Source organism: Eremomyces bilateralis (genome assembly GCF_010015585.1).
Source record: "Eremomyces bilateralis CBS 781.70 unplaced genomic scaffold P152scaffold_4, whole genome shotgun sequence".
In the NCBI taxonomy this organism is placed as follows: domain Eukaryota; kingdom Fungi; phylum Ascomycota; class Dothideomycetes; order Eremomycetales; family Eremomycetaceae; genus Eremomyces; species Eremomyces bilateralis.
Window position 1 is genome coordinate 412212 of NW_022985070.1, and position 14548 is coordinate 426759.

At 57.5% G+C, this 14548-nt stretch overlaps 8 protein-coding genes across 8 annotated transcripts in view; 3 read left to right on the forward strand and 5 right to left on the reverse strand.

Annotated features, from left to right (window-relative positions):
• The window catches only part of P152DRAFT_447127 (uncharacterized protein), a gene marked incomplete at both ends in the record, with an annotated part of 1142 nt that extends 729 nt beyond the window's left edge, over positions 1-413 (forward strand). The window contains one exon of the mRNA XM_033677970.1: positions 62-413. Within this exon, the coding sequence (XP_033536461.1) occupies positions 62-413 (352 nt within the window). The remainder of the gene's footprint in view (positions 1-61) is intronic.
• A 789-nt stretch (positions 414-1202) lies between these two features.
• On the reverse strand, positions 1203-2539 carry P152DRAFT_234701 (transcription initiation factor subunit). Its single transcript, XM_033674579.1, has 6 exons — positions 2379-2539; positions 2259-2299; positions 1965-2119; positions 1706-1857; positions 1502-1627; positions 1203-1416 (listed from the first exon to the last, which is right to left on the reverse strand). The coding sequence occupies exons 1-6, from the start codon at positions 2391-2393 to the stop codon at positions 1210-1212; spliced, it is 696 nt and encodes a 231-aa protein (XP_033536462.1). The 5' UTR covers positions 2394-2539; the 3' UTR covers positions 1203-1209.
• Positions 2540-3159: 620 nt separating this feature from the next.
• Positions 3160-4099, reverse strand: P152DRAFT_471496 (putative Ran-specific GTPase-activating protein 1; the record flags this gene model as incomplete). Its single annotated transcript, XM_033681069.1, has 3 exons — positions 3160-3239; positions 3305-3701; positions 3794-4099. 3 exons carry the CDS (start codon positions 4097-4099, stop codon positions 3160-3162), a joined length of 783 nt encoding a protein of 260 aa, XP_033536463.1.
• Positions 4100-4367: 268 nt separating this feature from the next.
• Positions 4368-7182, reverse strand: P152DRAFT_455872 (uncharacterized protein). Its single transcript, XM_033678882.1, has one exon. It carries the CDS (start codon positions 6694-6696, stop codon positions 4789-4791), a length of 1908 nt encoding a protein of 635 aa, XP_033536464.1. The 5' UTR covers positions 6697-7182; the 3' UTR covers positions 4368-4788.
• A 746-nt stretch (positions 7183-7928) lies between these two features.
• Positions 7929-9899, reverse strand: P152DRAFT_234851 (glycosyl transferase). The gene is made up of 5 exons (XM_033674581.1): positions 9505-9899; positions 9052-9450; positions 8920-9006; positions 8459-8873; positions 7929-8400 (listed from the first exon to the last, which is right to left on the reverse strand). The coding sequence occupies exons 1-5, from the start codon at positions 9804-9806 to the stop codon at positions 8059-8061; spliced, it is 1545 nt and encodes a 514-aa protein (XP_033536465.1). The 5' UTR covers positions 9807-9899; the 3' UTR covers positions 7929-8058.
• On the forward strand, positions 9900-10520 carry P152DRAFT_234840 (uncharacterized protein). Its single transcript, XM_033674580.1, has one exon. The coding sequence runs from the start codon at positions 9993-9995 to the stop codon at positions 10464-10466; it is 474 nt and encodes a 157-aa protein (XP_033536466.1). The 5' UTR covers positions 9900-9992; the 3' UTR covers positions 10467-10520.
• Positions 10521-10935: 415 nt separating this feature from the next.
• Positions 10936-11656, forward strand: P152DRAFT_234893 (uncharacterized protein). Its single transcript, XM_033674582.1, has 2 exons — positions 10936-11114; positions 11164-11656. Exons 1-2 carry the CDS (start codon positions 11084-11086, stop codon positions 11616-11618), a joined length of 486 nt encoding a protein of 161 aa, XP_033536467.1. The 5' UTR covers positions 10936-11083; the 3' UTR covers positions 11619-11656.
• Positions 11598-14473, reverse strand: P152DRAFT_479967 (uncharacterized protein). Its single transcript, XM_033681739.1, has 2 exons — positions 13553-14473; positions 11598-13500 (listed from the first exon to the last, which is right to left on the reverse strand). Exons 1-2 carry the CDS (start codon positions 14317-14319, stop codon positions 11694-11696), a joined length of 2574 nt encoding a protein of 857 aa, XP_033536468.1. The 5' UTR covers positions 14320-14473; the 3' UTR covers positions 11598-11693.
• Between the last annotated feature and the right edge of the window lie 75 nt (positions 14474-14548).

Sequence of the window (14548 nt, forward strand, 5' to 3'; positions counted from 1 at the left end):
CCCCCCCCTCCCGCTTCAACGAAACCCACCCCGACTTCCACCCCTCCCCCTATCCCCGCAGCTTCTCCTCCTCCTCCATGCCCAGCACCCCGACCTCCACCCGCTCCCGCTCCCCCTCCATATCCTCCCTCGAAACCATCCCCGACATGCCCGACGTCGAAGCCGCCGCCGTGGAGGAGGAGATGCGCCGCCTGGAGCTGCTACGCGTGCGGTCCGAGGAGCGCGCGGAAGAGGAGGTCGAGGGGGAGCCGGCGCGGGGACGGGGGTGTAGGAGGGGGAGCGTGGATGTCGGGGGGCAGGCGAGGGGGCAGGGGTTTGGGTTTGGGAGCGCGAGGGAGAAGAGGAAGAGGTGGAGTGTGTGTGGAGCGGAGAGGAGGCAGGATTTGGACTTGGAGACGATCTGGGAGGATTGAGCGTGAGGATGGTCGATGTGATGGAAACCTGCGTTGGCGTTTCATGATGCGGTGGGCTGGATTGCGTTCAGCGCACTTGATAAGGAGGAGCGGAGGTGCACGATGACATGTGGCATTTGCTTGCATTGGACGGCGTTACACGGCTCAACCCACGGCCGGGTTGACTTTTTCTCTCATGGTTTCGGCGTCGATGGTTTCCCTGTGGGAACACTGAAGGTCTGGGACGGCGTTCGCTCTGACGCGCCATCCACTGGAATTGAATGAGGCATGTCAGACAGTACGGCGCATGTCTCATTGGTCTAGCATGACGATAGGCTAGAGAAAGACGATTAGGAGAAATGATCAATTCAAAACTCAAATGCATCTGGACCTTGCTGCGTGCCGTGTTTATCTACCATCAACTAGCCGAACTCAATACCTCGACATGCGGGCGTATACCGCTCGCATTCCCAATTCATCCTCCCCACAATCAAAGATCCGTCCAACGCGATGATGAAACCCGACTTGAATAGCAGCTACCTTACTTCGCCCAAGCTTTTCTACCGCCCCGCAAAGTTTGCTCGTGCCTCATGTGTACGATCCCCGATCCTCCCGAAAAAAACTCCGAATGCATGTCGGGGGAATCGATTCGTGCCCACCACCACCTGATCACCCCTTTTCGAGAAAAAAAAGTCCATGTATTTGCTCCGTACCCAGCATTTCCCCCGTTCAAATATTACGTTGCGCGGATGTCGAAAAATCCTCAACCACACTGCACGTGCCGTCCCCGGTCGTATCGATGATGGCGGGGGTGCAGTTACTTTAGTTTCTCCTCGGTGAAATCCCAGAGGCTCTTCACGAGGAGGTCGGGGAGGGTGTACAGGTCGACGTGGAACTCGCCGGCCTCGACGTCGTTCTTGGTGTACGTGTCGGGGGACTTGCCGTCGTGGACCATCTGCACGACATTGAGAAGGTCGTCTTCCGAGAGGCGTTGCAGGTTCTCTGCGAGGCGCTCCATGTCGATCTGGTTTATTTATTAGTTGCTGGGATAGGTGGGGGGAGATGGATGGATGGATGGATGGATGGATGGAGGGATGGGTGGGACTCACGTTGCCGCCCTTCTTGCTCTTCCGCCGCTCCGCGCCCTCTTTCTTGCCGCGGACCCCGTTCTCCTCGCCCACCGGGCCCGATTCCTTCAGTAACGCCACCAGTTCCGGCTTGGGGTTCTTGAAGACCTGTGATATCCCCATCAGCAACCAGCAACCACATCCCTTTCACCAAGGACTGGCGTAGGGAAGATCGCGCCAACATACCACCACGTGCTTCGACTCATATCTCTCGCTCTGGAAGTTCAGATCATGTGTGATATCCGACTCCCCGCCCTTATGCGAATGATACAACTTAATCAACATATCGAACTCCCCCCATCCATTCTCCTGGATCTTGAACGGCGGTTTCTTGAACGCTGCGCGACGCGTTAGCAATCCCTTTCTTTAAACCCCTACTAACCCCTTGCACTCTATCCTGTTTCGGGGAGAAAAAGGGCGATGGGTGGGTGGGAGCTTAACGTACTCTGCTTCGCCCGCTTCTCGAACGACGGGTGCAGGTTGTATTCCACCTTGTCGAACACCACCGCCGGCATCTCCTCGCCGCTCCCCTCGTGCAGCACGTACAGTTCGACCGACCATGATCGAAGGGGGAGCTCGTCGGGGGTGGCGCCGGGTTGACTGCATGTCGATCAGTCAGTCCATCAGTCCGTCGCGTGGGATTGCGGTTCTGTCAGAGGAACGCAAAAGGGAGGGGGGACGTTGGGGGTCGGGATGCCGTGGTTAGACGGAATGGGGGGAACGCGAAGTCGCGACGTACCTGATTCTTTGATGCGTGACCAGTTTGATGGTCCTTTTGATCTGCGTCGCGACGAGGTTAGCTATTGCGCCTATGGTATATCGCGATCGTCGTGATGCGATTGTATGTAGAGGGACTCACCTCCGTTGTGGGCATTTTGGCGGAATCCGGTTTTTACTGATCCTGATGTTCGGATTCGATTGAGGATCCGGAAAAATCGGTAAATCGTTAGACGTTATTCGATCCGGTTGTGGCAGACTGGGCGATTTCAATGACCTGCACCTCACTCTGCCGCGTCGTCTGTCTTGATGCTTTGGTGGGAGGATCGGAGTCTGGTTGCCCTGAGGAGCCAAGAGCGCAATTTTTGAGCTGGTGCGAAATGTTGCCTTGATGCCTTGAAGCCACGGCTGCAGCTGCAGTAGCAGCTCGCAACTGATCAAGATAAATTGATGACGGAGAGAGCGACAGGTTGTTGGGCAATTATAGCTAGGAGTTATTTGGTGTTACCAAGTGCATTGGAGGTACCGATGATGCGACTACACGCTGAGAAAACGGTGCTTTTTGGGAATTTCTCACGGCGTCAGTGGCCTGATGCTCCCGCACAGTCCGAGCCGAAACTCTCGGATGTCAGTTCACCATTTGATATAGCCCGATATGCACGACGCTGGAGATCTAAGATCCCCAAGAAACCTTGAACGTATCTGAATCTGCTGAATGGGGGAGGGTGTGTGTCTTATTTTTATAATAACTCATAGGGGTGGAGGTGTTCATCAATGCTGTGCTGTCTACATGCTGTGCTTCGCGGGGGAATCCATCCTTCTAACCCATCCAACCTTCGTCGTTAGGATGTCCGTGATGATATGTGTGTGTGCAACGTCGCTCCCAACTCGAGGACCACGTCCTCCAGACCATTATCGCCTATCTACGATGTCGCGCCGGCGGAGAATAGCTTCTCGTTCTCCTGCTGCGCCTTGATGAATGCGTCGCGGAACAAGTTCGCATCTGTCAATCGTCAGCAACCACCCTACACCTTCTCCCGTCTTGGGGTTTAATATAAATAAACTCACTCTCGCTATTCGCAAACCGAATCGCCAATGTCTGAGCCTCTGGCTCCCCCTCACTCACATCCGCCGCCGCGTTCCACACCCAGCTGCGATCGCTCCCGACGTTCGGGCTCAGCTTCATGTCCGGCACGAGATAGTGGTTCGCGCAGACCTTGAGTGTCTTGTCGCGGCGCATCACCAGGCGGGTCTTCCCATTCTCCTTGTGTTTGAGCAGGCGGACGTCGCCCGTGCCCCGCTCCTTCCACTCGCGCGTGTCGCGGTCGAACTTGAACAGCTTGGCCCGCATCTTGAACACCTGCGCTTCGGATTCTTCGTTGGTCTTGACGTCGACTTTCTCCGTGAGGCGGATCACCGGCTCGAATTCGACATTGGCTTCTTCTTCAGGGGCTTTGTCGTCGTCCTATGTCAGCGCTGTTAGCCCCCGCACCGAAAATTACACTCTCCAAACAAACGCAGTCGTCAGTCATAGATAGAAATTGGGCATATCCGTACCTCCGCCGCTTTCGTTGCCTTGCTACTCCCCGACCGCTCGTTCTCTGCGTCCTCCTCCTCCGCCTTCTTCTCCTTCTTCGGCCCCCCACCAAACATCGAGAACACCTCGCTCTTCATCGTCTCCGTCGCCGACGATGCCGCCTCCGCCGCCTGCGCCGTCACGCTCTTCCCGGCCTCCGGCTCCGTCTTCGGCTCGTCAGTGACGGCTTGGGTCACCTTCTCGGTCTCGCCCTTTACGAGCTGTGGGGAGGCATCGGAAGTGTGTTCCTCTGCGGGGTTGAGCTTAGTGGGTGCGGGTTCGGCCATGATTTCTTTGAATTGGGGGAAAAAGATGGGGTTTACGTGGGAGATGGGATGGGTGATGATGGGTGGGTAGGTTTTTGGGAAGCTGGATGGATGGGATATTATCAGAGGAACCCTTGAGGAGTGTGACGTGAACCAGACCAGGCAAATATGAAAAAGTGGGTGTGGGATGTTGTCAGGGACACTTCACTTGCTTGGCTTGTGCTGCTGGTGTGTGTGCTCAGTGCTGTGCTGTGCTGTAGACTGTGCTGTGCATGTCAGTGGCTGCTGGCTGCAGCCTGCAGGCTGGCACGTGATCCCATCTGACTAAACACCAAATCCCGAATTTTCGCCTCCGTTGCCTTGCCAGAGCCCAGTTGGTGCCTCGCTGATCTTTCCATTGTTTGGCTTCGCAGGGGAATATGATCATCATGCTCAACACTGGTCACTGCAAGAAAAACGATCAAGTCTATGGAACGGGTCTCAATTCGATATTATACCAATTGCATCGAAACGGATCAAAAAGGATGCCATCGCCGCCTCGAACACCGTTCATCCAGTGCCAGGGACTGATTCACACTCTGACCGACTGATCATTACCTGTCTTCGTTGCAAGTCGGAACAGTAGATCCTTTGACAATCCATCACGACCGCCCCTCTAACCAGACGCCCCTTCTCCGATAAGTACCAAATCCATAAACGCCCTAGCCTATTCACCAATCCCCAATGAACCCACCCATCCTCAGGTGCCGACACTTACTACACGTCCTCCCCTCCTCTTCCGGTGCCATCGCCTCCTTCACGCTCCGAAATAGCTTCTTCGCATTCCGACTCGCCTTCACCTTCGCCTCCTTCGCCACCTTCCACTCATGCTTCACCAGCTCCCGTTGCATCTCCCCGATGTCCTCCGCTGCCAGGTTCAGCCGCTGCTGGAACAACCCCCACGACTTGCTCAGTCCCGTCACGATCTCCGTGCTGACCGCGGTCACCTGCTCGTGGAACTGCTGCGCGTACGCATGCGTTTCGAGGTGTCGTCGGACGGCGACTTCGGTGTCTTGCATGCGGACAGCGACTTCCTGGCTGGCGGCTACGAGGATGTGGCCCAGCTCCTTGCTCACCTCGCGGAACCGCTGTTCGAATTCGCCGGCCGCGCCGTGTAGTGCGTCCGAGAGCCGCTCGGAAGTTTGCTTGGCGGCGCGTTCCGCTTCCTCTTGATGCTGATCGAGGTTTGCGAAGTATGCCTGCGGACGGCGAACCAGTTTCTTGAACGATCGGATCCAACCGGCCACGGACCTCTCCACGACCTCTACGGTCTGGATGTGCACGATGGTCTTCTTTGCTGTGAAAGACGGAGCCTTCCACACTATGACTTCCAGGATCCCGTACGCCTCCCGGGGATCGACCGCGGGCACACATTTTCCGTCGACTTGCGTCATGACGAAGGGAATTGATCGGGAAATCGGGTCTTCTTGGGTGACGACGCGGGAAATCTCGATTTTACGATTGGGCAACACACATGCGTTCTCGCGGTTGGGTCGCTCGAACACAAAAATCTCCCCCTGACGCGTGCCAGCCTGTTCCTGAGTCTCCTGAGGTGCAGGCGGTGGAGACACTTCAACTTGTGGGGCATCCGGCTCGATGTCCGCCGAATGGATTCGGTTGTAGAAGTCCTGCATTGCGGATCGCCAAAGCTCCGAGGAGTCCATCTGTCCGGTCACCGCTTGCTCGACCGGGAGAGGTAGGTTGGGGGCGACCTGAGCGGACGGGATCGGTGTATTTGCGTGCGTCATCGTGAACATGGTGATGAACATGATAATTGGAATTGCGGTCGCGATGATCATGAACCGATCGCGTGGATGTTGCGCGGACCAGGCCGTCTTCCATCGTCGCGCGGTGTCGCAGACGCTCCGCACCATCATGGTGGGGAGGTGGCCGGCTTTCTCGAATGGAGTGCGTTCGGTGGGAGGGCGGTCCGTGAAGAATTTCGGCGGCCGGGCCGACTTTCCCTGTGCTTCGAACTGTCCTCGTTCCACCTGGTTGCTCCAGGCCTGCCAGTCGGCTTGATCTAGTCGGTCCCTTTCATCTTTGCTGATCTCTTCCTCCTCATAGTAGCCTTCCTCTCCATAGTACTCCTCCCTGTACTCCCCTTCTTCCCCTTCTTCCTCGTAATACTCATCCCCATCGTACTCATCCCCCTCGTAATGCTCTTCGTCCCCGTAACCTTCTTCTTCCCCGTTATGTCCCCAACCCCATTCCTGCTCTTGTGGCTGCTCACCCCATTCCCGCACTTTCGGCTCGTCCTTCCCGGCCTCCGACCCATCCGTCACAGCGACGCTGGCCGATTCATCCTGCCCGTCCTCCGTGAACCCATCAAGCGACAACGACGCGAGAGACTCAGCGTCCGACGGCAAGGGGGAGACGACCTCATAGGCAGAGTCCTCCAGCGAACTAGCAGCTTCGTGTGCACTCATTTCGGCATCGACGAGGGAGCTCAACCACTGGTCGACGCGGAGGGTGGGGAGCTGGAGGGTATGGGATGAATCAGCGCGGTGGGTGACGTCGGTGTTGGTCTCGTCGCGTTCCCGATCGCCCGACTGGATGGTACTGCGAGGGGCTATCATGGGCTCAGTCAGCGCATGGTGTTCGGGGGAAGATGGGAGGAGCGGATGCGAGGGGTTTAATAGTCAGCTCGCGGCGTGGTAGGAGTTCGGTAGCGACAGCGAGCTGATGCCGGACCTGTGAGGCAGAGCTGAAACGAATCCATGCGGGCTGATGATTGATCCGTTGCAGAGAGGATGTAATGTCCGGATCTGGGTAAAGGGAAGAAAGCGTACCGCGTACCGCGTACCGCGTACCGTCCCGGACTCTACAACACACCACTTTCCCGCCGCGGCGATTGGTGTTGGGGGGGAGGGGAATGTTGGAGGGGTAACACCGGAACGCAGGACCAGGCAGCCACGTTCCTGACGTTCCTGGGGTCGGCGAATCGGTCAACACACTAAGATAGCGTAACAACGGCGGATCATTTGGATGCAAACACAAGAGGTCGACGTCGACGATGGCTAGAGTTAGTAAGTTACTATGTAATGCGTGGGAGGGAATGGGGATATCACGGCTGGAGCGACGAGGTTAAGGCAGTAATGGTCGTTGCACAAGACCAGGCGGCGACATGCTGCAGGGTGGGGTTGCGGCCAATCAGCGCTTAGATCGGGGGGTATCCTGGTCGGTCCACGTCAATCGGTACCAACGTCATTGGATGCCAAGAGGTCACGTGGTTCAGCTAGGTACGGGTTGGGTTTAGCGGATACTATCGCGATGATAACCACCATAGCCTCTGCTCCCTTTATCTGATAATGATACACTTCTCGGTTTCAGTCCAGCTCACAGCATCTTGGAAACGGTGGGGTAGAACTGCTTTTGGTCCGGAGGAAATCGACTTGCATACAGGACAGGCAGCTGTGTCGTTCGAAAGGCCGCCATACATAAATCTTTGAAGCCATGAAGTGAGGCTTCCAAACGCATCGCATGATATTCCGGATGCAGCAGGGGCGTAGTATACTACAGTGTTGGGAGGGAGTAAAACACCAAATGCAGGGTCGATTTGATTCAAGTGGGAATAGAAACGTTCTCCCTCAGGCACCATGTCCGGGAAAGTATCAGAAGATAAGTACAATACTGACGATGCCTCATGAATGATGAGATTCTTGTCGGCTCTATTATACATAAATCTAATTAGTCCCTAGTAGTAGTTTCCCTAACAATGCCCGTGCGCCATCCGGTCCATGCAAACCCCGTCCCCATCCATCGATCCCTCTATTGTACCAGAGACCAACGCATTGCCAACTCCAGTCCCTAAATCCGAATCGAACCATCTTCTTCGCCAGGAATGCCCAAGGAACCCATGACCCCTGACCTCGCTGATGATAATGCAGGCACGTCGACAAATGAAACCGCGACGGTGGCTAAGTATGTAAATCTCCCTCTCACGGACTCGCCCACCCCCCGGCTACCTCCACCCACTCCGGCAAACAACTCCCCTCCTTATCCTCCACCTCCACGATATCCGTATCGCAGCGACACCGACATCCGACGCCGTTCTCCTTCTCGCGGTCGTACATCTCCCAGTAGTGGTCTTCCTCGATGCGCAGGCGGGTGTTTTGAGTCATGGGGTCGAGGTAGCGGGGACGTGGGAGTTGCCGGGAGGGCGCGTTGGCCGGGCAGTGTTGGATGGTGGTGTGGCGGTAGCCGAAGTCGCGGAAGTAGTGGATGGCGGAGACAGGGAGGAGGACGCCGGCGGCGAGGGAGTGGATGGGGGCGTCGCCCCACTGGGATGGTTAGTATTATATAGTAGAGAGATGGGATGGAAAGATGGAGAAATCTCACCCGCTCGGTCCAGAAGCCACCGCTGTGATCCATCATGTCGAAGAAGTCGGTGTACTCCTTACTCCGGAACCAATCCAGCCGCGCGATCTCGAAGTTACTCCAAAAATGGCACATGTTATAATCCTCTCCCTCCATCGTCTCCGTATTGCCCTCGGGCTCCTCCTCCGCCTTCGGGTCCGGCTTCATGATGTTCTCCGGGACCCACGGCCTGGGCTTCGGCTCCGCCGCGACGCCGAACTCGTCCGTCGCCGGCTTCTGCACGAACATCTCCCACAGGCCCTGCGAGGTGATGTTGTTCAACCGCTTGTAGGCGGAGGCGTAGCGGAAGATGTTCGGGACAGTTTCGCGGAGCTCTTTGACGGCGATGGTGAAGCCGTAGATTTTGTTGGCTTCTTCCATCTTGATGAACGGGTCGCTGGACGGTGTTAGTGGATGGCTGCCAGCGGCAGGAACGGACGTACTAGGTGATATCGCAGAAATACTTGATGTCTGGCTCTAGTCGCCAGTACCATTTGTATTTTTGGAGGAGCTCGTGTTTATAGAACATCCTAGACTGGTCAGTCGGTGTCTAATGAATGGTTGATCAAACATACCCTGAGTAGAATCGACACATGTGGTGGTAGCTCTCCATGCCACCATACATAATCGCCTGGTCCCCTTGCTTCGCGATCGACTCCCTCGCCGCACTCTTATCCACCCAGTCCGGATACCCCCAGTCCTCGGGCTTGATCTTCCCAAACTCGACCGGCGCGCTTGTGTAGTTCTGCACGGTCTCCTTGAACGTACTATTAAACTCACCGTCGTTCAGAAACACATATGGATAATGGAACCAGCGGTTGAAGTGGCGCTCGATGGACTTGATCGACTGCACGACGCCGTCGAGTTCCTTGTTGCGCGCGAGGACGACGAAGACGGCGTTGGCGCGGGGTTTCTCCACGGCAGGCTCGACGCAGCCGGTGACGAAGACTTTGTCGTGTCTCTCGCTGATTTTCCTGGAGGGGTGTTAGCTGGGGGTCGAGGAGGACCGAATGGCACCTAACACGTACCGTATGGAAGGTGGGGAGCCTGGAGGCATGAGCATGCGGCCGGCCGGGGCGGGATAGCGGAGGAAGAGGAGGAGGATGACTATGAGGATGAGGATGGGGAAGCCGAGCACGACGACGAGGGGGACGGAGATGGAGGAGGTGTTCTTTAATCGTACACGGCGTTGGAATATGGAAAATTGGGATGGTCTTCTGTCGTTGTTCATGTTGGTCGTAGCATGTTTGGAGGTCGAAATAGGGAGGGTGGGTTTCATTCTTTGAAAAACGGTGTCGGGCTTCTCCAACGAGCCGTTGAAGGTCGCCATGTGATGTTGATGTCTATGCCAGCGCGGCGGAAGTTGTGGTCAACTACCGGTATAATGCACGATTCCACGCGAGTTCCTTGTCGACTCGAGTGCTTTGGTTTGCGCCGTCGGAAGGGGGAAGTCGTGAGTCGCGCGGCACCGAGAGTAACGAACGGCTGGAGTCACGCCCTCCAATTTCGATGAGGGATGGTGATGCGAGGAGTCTGGTGGTCGGTTCGTTGCACTGATGGTTCGTCCGGACCCGTGAATGTTGTTTGCTCGTCTGGACACGCACTTCGAACTTTCTTCCCAGGTACGATCCCATCGGAATCCCAATGTTGTGATGTCCACGATGCAGCAATGTCAGCCTCGCGCAGCCAATCCAGCGTCCGCAACAGGATCAATGCCATCAAATCTCGTGAACCGGGGGAGATAGGAGGAGGAGCAAATGGAGATCGGACATTGCGAAACAAAGAAGACGGGCGGTGGGTCACAATGGCACGGATGGGAGGGATTTCGTGGAATTCCTGTGCCATCATCGACCCGATGAGGTTCCATGGTACATTTTTTACAAGACAGCTAACAACACAACTAATTAGACAACTAGACAAGGAAGCGGAACGCCACCCGGACAGGGACCGTTTGTTTAGAGGATATTATTGGAGATTTATTCCTCCATAATTACCCATTTGATACCCAATTTATCGAGATATCCCAAGCAATTGACTGGGTCTAGACGCGTCAACAGACCTGTGAAGTCACTCAGTGTCAACTATCAACTGTCCACTGTCAAGGACCCCCTATTAATCTATCCCCCACGACCGCACAATAGCACGAGCTATCCATGGTTCGCGAATTAAATCCTAAATTGCTATTGAGCGCCCTGGTTTCACAACAGGGACAACACGCAGGATCTCCACCCAGGAAGTTAAGCGGCTCGGCGGCAGACCCCGAAGGCGGGCCGAAGTGCGTGCTGAACTGCTGATCGTCGATGCGAACCATTTTGAGTGTTTGACAATTGACACCTGCATGATAAATTTGATAATTAATCCCCGAGACGACGGTTTTGGCACCGGGCCCAGGCTTCTCGATCGACACCGTGGTGGATGTCGTCACTGCTCAGTGCTAAAACTACTAATCAAGAGTTACGGGGATCAGGTCCCTTCAACGATCAGCGTTGAAGCTAACGGTTAACGGTTAATGTACGTGCCTCAATCTTCGAAATAGAGGCCCAACTTCAGTTCAACCGCACAGCTTACACGCCTTCCGCTCAAGCAATTCGACACCCCAACGCCACCATGTCCTTCAAAGCCAAGAATCTAACTTACGGTGTGCACACCTTCCACTCTCCCCCAACCAAAACTAACCCACCCAACAGAGTCCGAAGACCCCGCCTTCCTCCGCCGCCTCAAAGGCCAGCTCGCCCGCGGCGACACCGACCGCCACGAGCGCCCCCTCGCCCGCCCCAAGAAAGCTGCGCAGGCCGACGAGGAGGACGAGCCGACGTACGTGGATGAGGAGACGGGCGATACGGTGTCGAAAGCGGAGTATGAGGCGTTGTTGACGGGGAAGGACGTGGATGTGAAGGAGGATGGGGAGGGTCAAACTGGGGAGATGGATACCGGGGACAAAGCGAAGGGTGGGGGCAAGGAGGAGGTGAGGGCGGAGCAGAATCGAACGGAGATAGGGGTGCAGAAGAAGCGGAAGGCGGGGAGGATTATTGGGGATGAGGGGGCGGGAAAGGAAGACGAGGTGAAGTCCGCCACGACGAAGAAGCCCAAGACCAAAGCGAAGAAGAAAGCCAAGACGAAGTTGTCTTTCGAAGAAGTCTGATACATCATAAACCTAACGGCATCATGTCACGAACGGAACCTTGAAAAGCTGCGATTCTCCAACTACGGATCTACGTTACAGCGGCGGCAACGTCTCCCGGCAGATCGGACACTGCAGCCGATATTTCATCCACCCCTCCAAGCACTCCGTGTGGAAAATATGCCGACACGGCGTCACCATATACGCTCTCCGCGCCAGCAACCCCGCCGGTCCCGACGCCGCCGCTTCGGCCGATTTGGCGCTCCCGCTCGCATCCTTCGTCACCACCATAACCGCCAGATTATGCATGCAGATCGCGCAATCGAACACCCTCTGCCCCCTCCGATCCGCGTCCCGATCCCTATCCTTCGACTCCGCCGCATTCGAACCCGTCGGGCTCGGCGGCCTAGACGCGCCACCCCCGTCGCCCGCACCGACCGGAATGTTTCCCCCCTCCTCATCCTCCCGCAACACCGGATGATAATCATACACCGGCGGCAACCACTTCCCCACGCGCCCACCACACACCACGACCCGCGGCCCGAACAGCTCCTGCACGCCCAGCACCCACACCTGCACCCATACCCACCCGCACAACACCATCAACGTGCGCAGACTCCCCGCATCCACGTCTAGAAACGCTAGATTTCCGGGATACCCCCACAGATACGCGACCGGCACGACACGGAGCACGCTCTGCCCGACGATGAACCGCCACCCAAGTGCCTTGCGCGCGTTGCGCACGACGTTGCGCGCGATCTGCGGCGTCCAGAAGCTGAGGTAGGTAAAGGCGAGGAGGTTGGCGTATGCGGAGCGGAGGGGGCGCGGCCAGCTGGAGGCGTGTAGGGAGAGGAGGGCGAGGCCAATGAGAAGGAAGTAGAAGCGGGAGTAGAGGCTGCCAAGTTCGCGGCGGGGGGCGGTGGGGTCGGCGGTAGGGGGTGGGTCGGGTTGGGTTAGGTCTTGGTCGGGGGGGAGGATGATGGGGATGGTGCCGGAGGGGCTGATGGGACGGGGGGTGGTGGCGGGGAGGGGGAGGGTGTCGTTCGTGGATGGGGGTGGTTGGGCGGGTGTTTGGGGTTGTTCGGATGGGGTGGGTGTTGGCGTCAGCGGAGGTGTAGATACAGTCGCATTAGCCGAACGATCCTGTCGCTGGCGCTCTTGCATCTGCACGGTCCAAATATCCATCAGGAACCGCAGATCGAAGAACGTGACGGCGACGAACGCCATGAACCCGGTCGTGAGCAGCGGGAGGAACGCCGACTCCACGAACATGCTTACGGGGACGAACACCACGAAGCCGAACCCATCACCTAGCGACATCATCGCGATTGTGTAGAAGCTCACCCGACTCAGCGTCGACGGCGTGCTCGCGTCCTTCATCTGCCGCACCATCAGCAGCACCTGCCCCGCGATCACCGCCGCGTACAGCAGCGCGTGCCGCCGCGTGGCGTTCAAGATCACCTCGATCTTCGACCCTTGGAGGTGCCGGCCCTCCTTCGGCGCGAAGTCCGGCGGTCCCTTGGATTCGAGCACGACGCCGCAGTCCGGGGAGAACAGGACCATCGACATGGACATGGGGGTCGCGCGCGCGCCGTGGTAGCCGGTGGGGAAGCGGAGCTCGCGCTCTAGGAGGTCGATGGGGGTTTGGGAAGAGGGGGAGAGGTGGTCGGAGGGAGGCTGGAGGGGGTGCTGTTGGAGGTAGAGGAGGTATTCGCAGTGCGGCGCGGCGAAGGGACCGTCGGAGGCGCCGTCGATGGTCGAGGACCAAGGGTTCATCCAGCCGCGGTGGTTGTTCTGCTGCTTCTCGACAGTTTCGGAGAGGGTGCGGTTGAGATAGGTTTTGGAGAGGGCGAACGCCGGCTCCGAAAAGGTGAAGTACGGTAGGGCGAAGATGCCGGGGAACCTGCCGGTCAGTCAGCGCTGTTGTCCCAAAATATAAAACATCTTCCACTCACTTCTCACTCGTCGTCGAAAACACCATCCCCCCCGACTTGACGAAATGCACCCCATGTAACTTCGCCTGCCACCTCCCCCCGGATCCTTCCTCATCACTCACCTCCACCTCCGCCGTAATACTCTTCACCTCTCCCGCCTCCCCCGCCGGCAGCATCCAAAACCGCCCCTTCTCCATCGGCCCGCTCTCCCGCAACCGGATCTTCACCCCCCCGTCCGCGCCGGTGACGTTCCGTAGATACAGGCCTACGTACCGCCGCTCCGGGACTAATTGAGTCAGGTTCACCGCCGGGTGGTCCGTTTTATCTGGGCCGGCGATCCTCGAGCGCACCCAGGAACCTTTTATGTACCCCGACACGTTGCGGTACATCGGCGCCAACATGTCGTCGCCGGCCCTGGTCTCCTGCTCGCGCTCCTGGCCCCCTTCCGCCGTCTCCTCCGCTCGCTTCTCCCCCCCTTCCCCCACCAACCCCCCCACCCGCTCCCCCAAGGCCCTCACCATCTGTGCCCGCACCTGTCCCCTCACCCCCGCCCACAAATCCCAGCGCATCCCATCCCCCTCGCGGAACGCGGTGAGGTTCATCCATTTCCCCTCGGGCGGGTCGAAGGCGGGGAAGGAAGCGTTGGCGAGGAGGGAGAGGGCATGGTGTTCGGTGGCGAGGAAGGAGGATTGGGCAAGGCGGTCGCCGGCGGAGGTGGGGGGGGTGTCGGGGGTGAGGAGGAGGAAGAGGAGGAGGAGGGTGAGGATGGTGGCGCGGGGGTTGGCCATGGTTATGGGTGGTAGTTATTGGGGAGGCATATTAGTCATTGTTTGGACTGGGCTTCGGAAAGAGTACGAAGCGGGAATTTTTGGGATGAGTACGGATGGTAGCTGTGGGGTGTATTATGTGAAGTTGGCAAACGAGAGATGGAGGATGCTCTATGATGGTGATGGTGATGGTTATGGTCAGAATACCGCGTGGTTCCTTGTCGGGGTGAGTACCAGACCGAAGGACGGC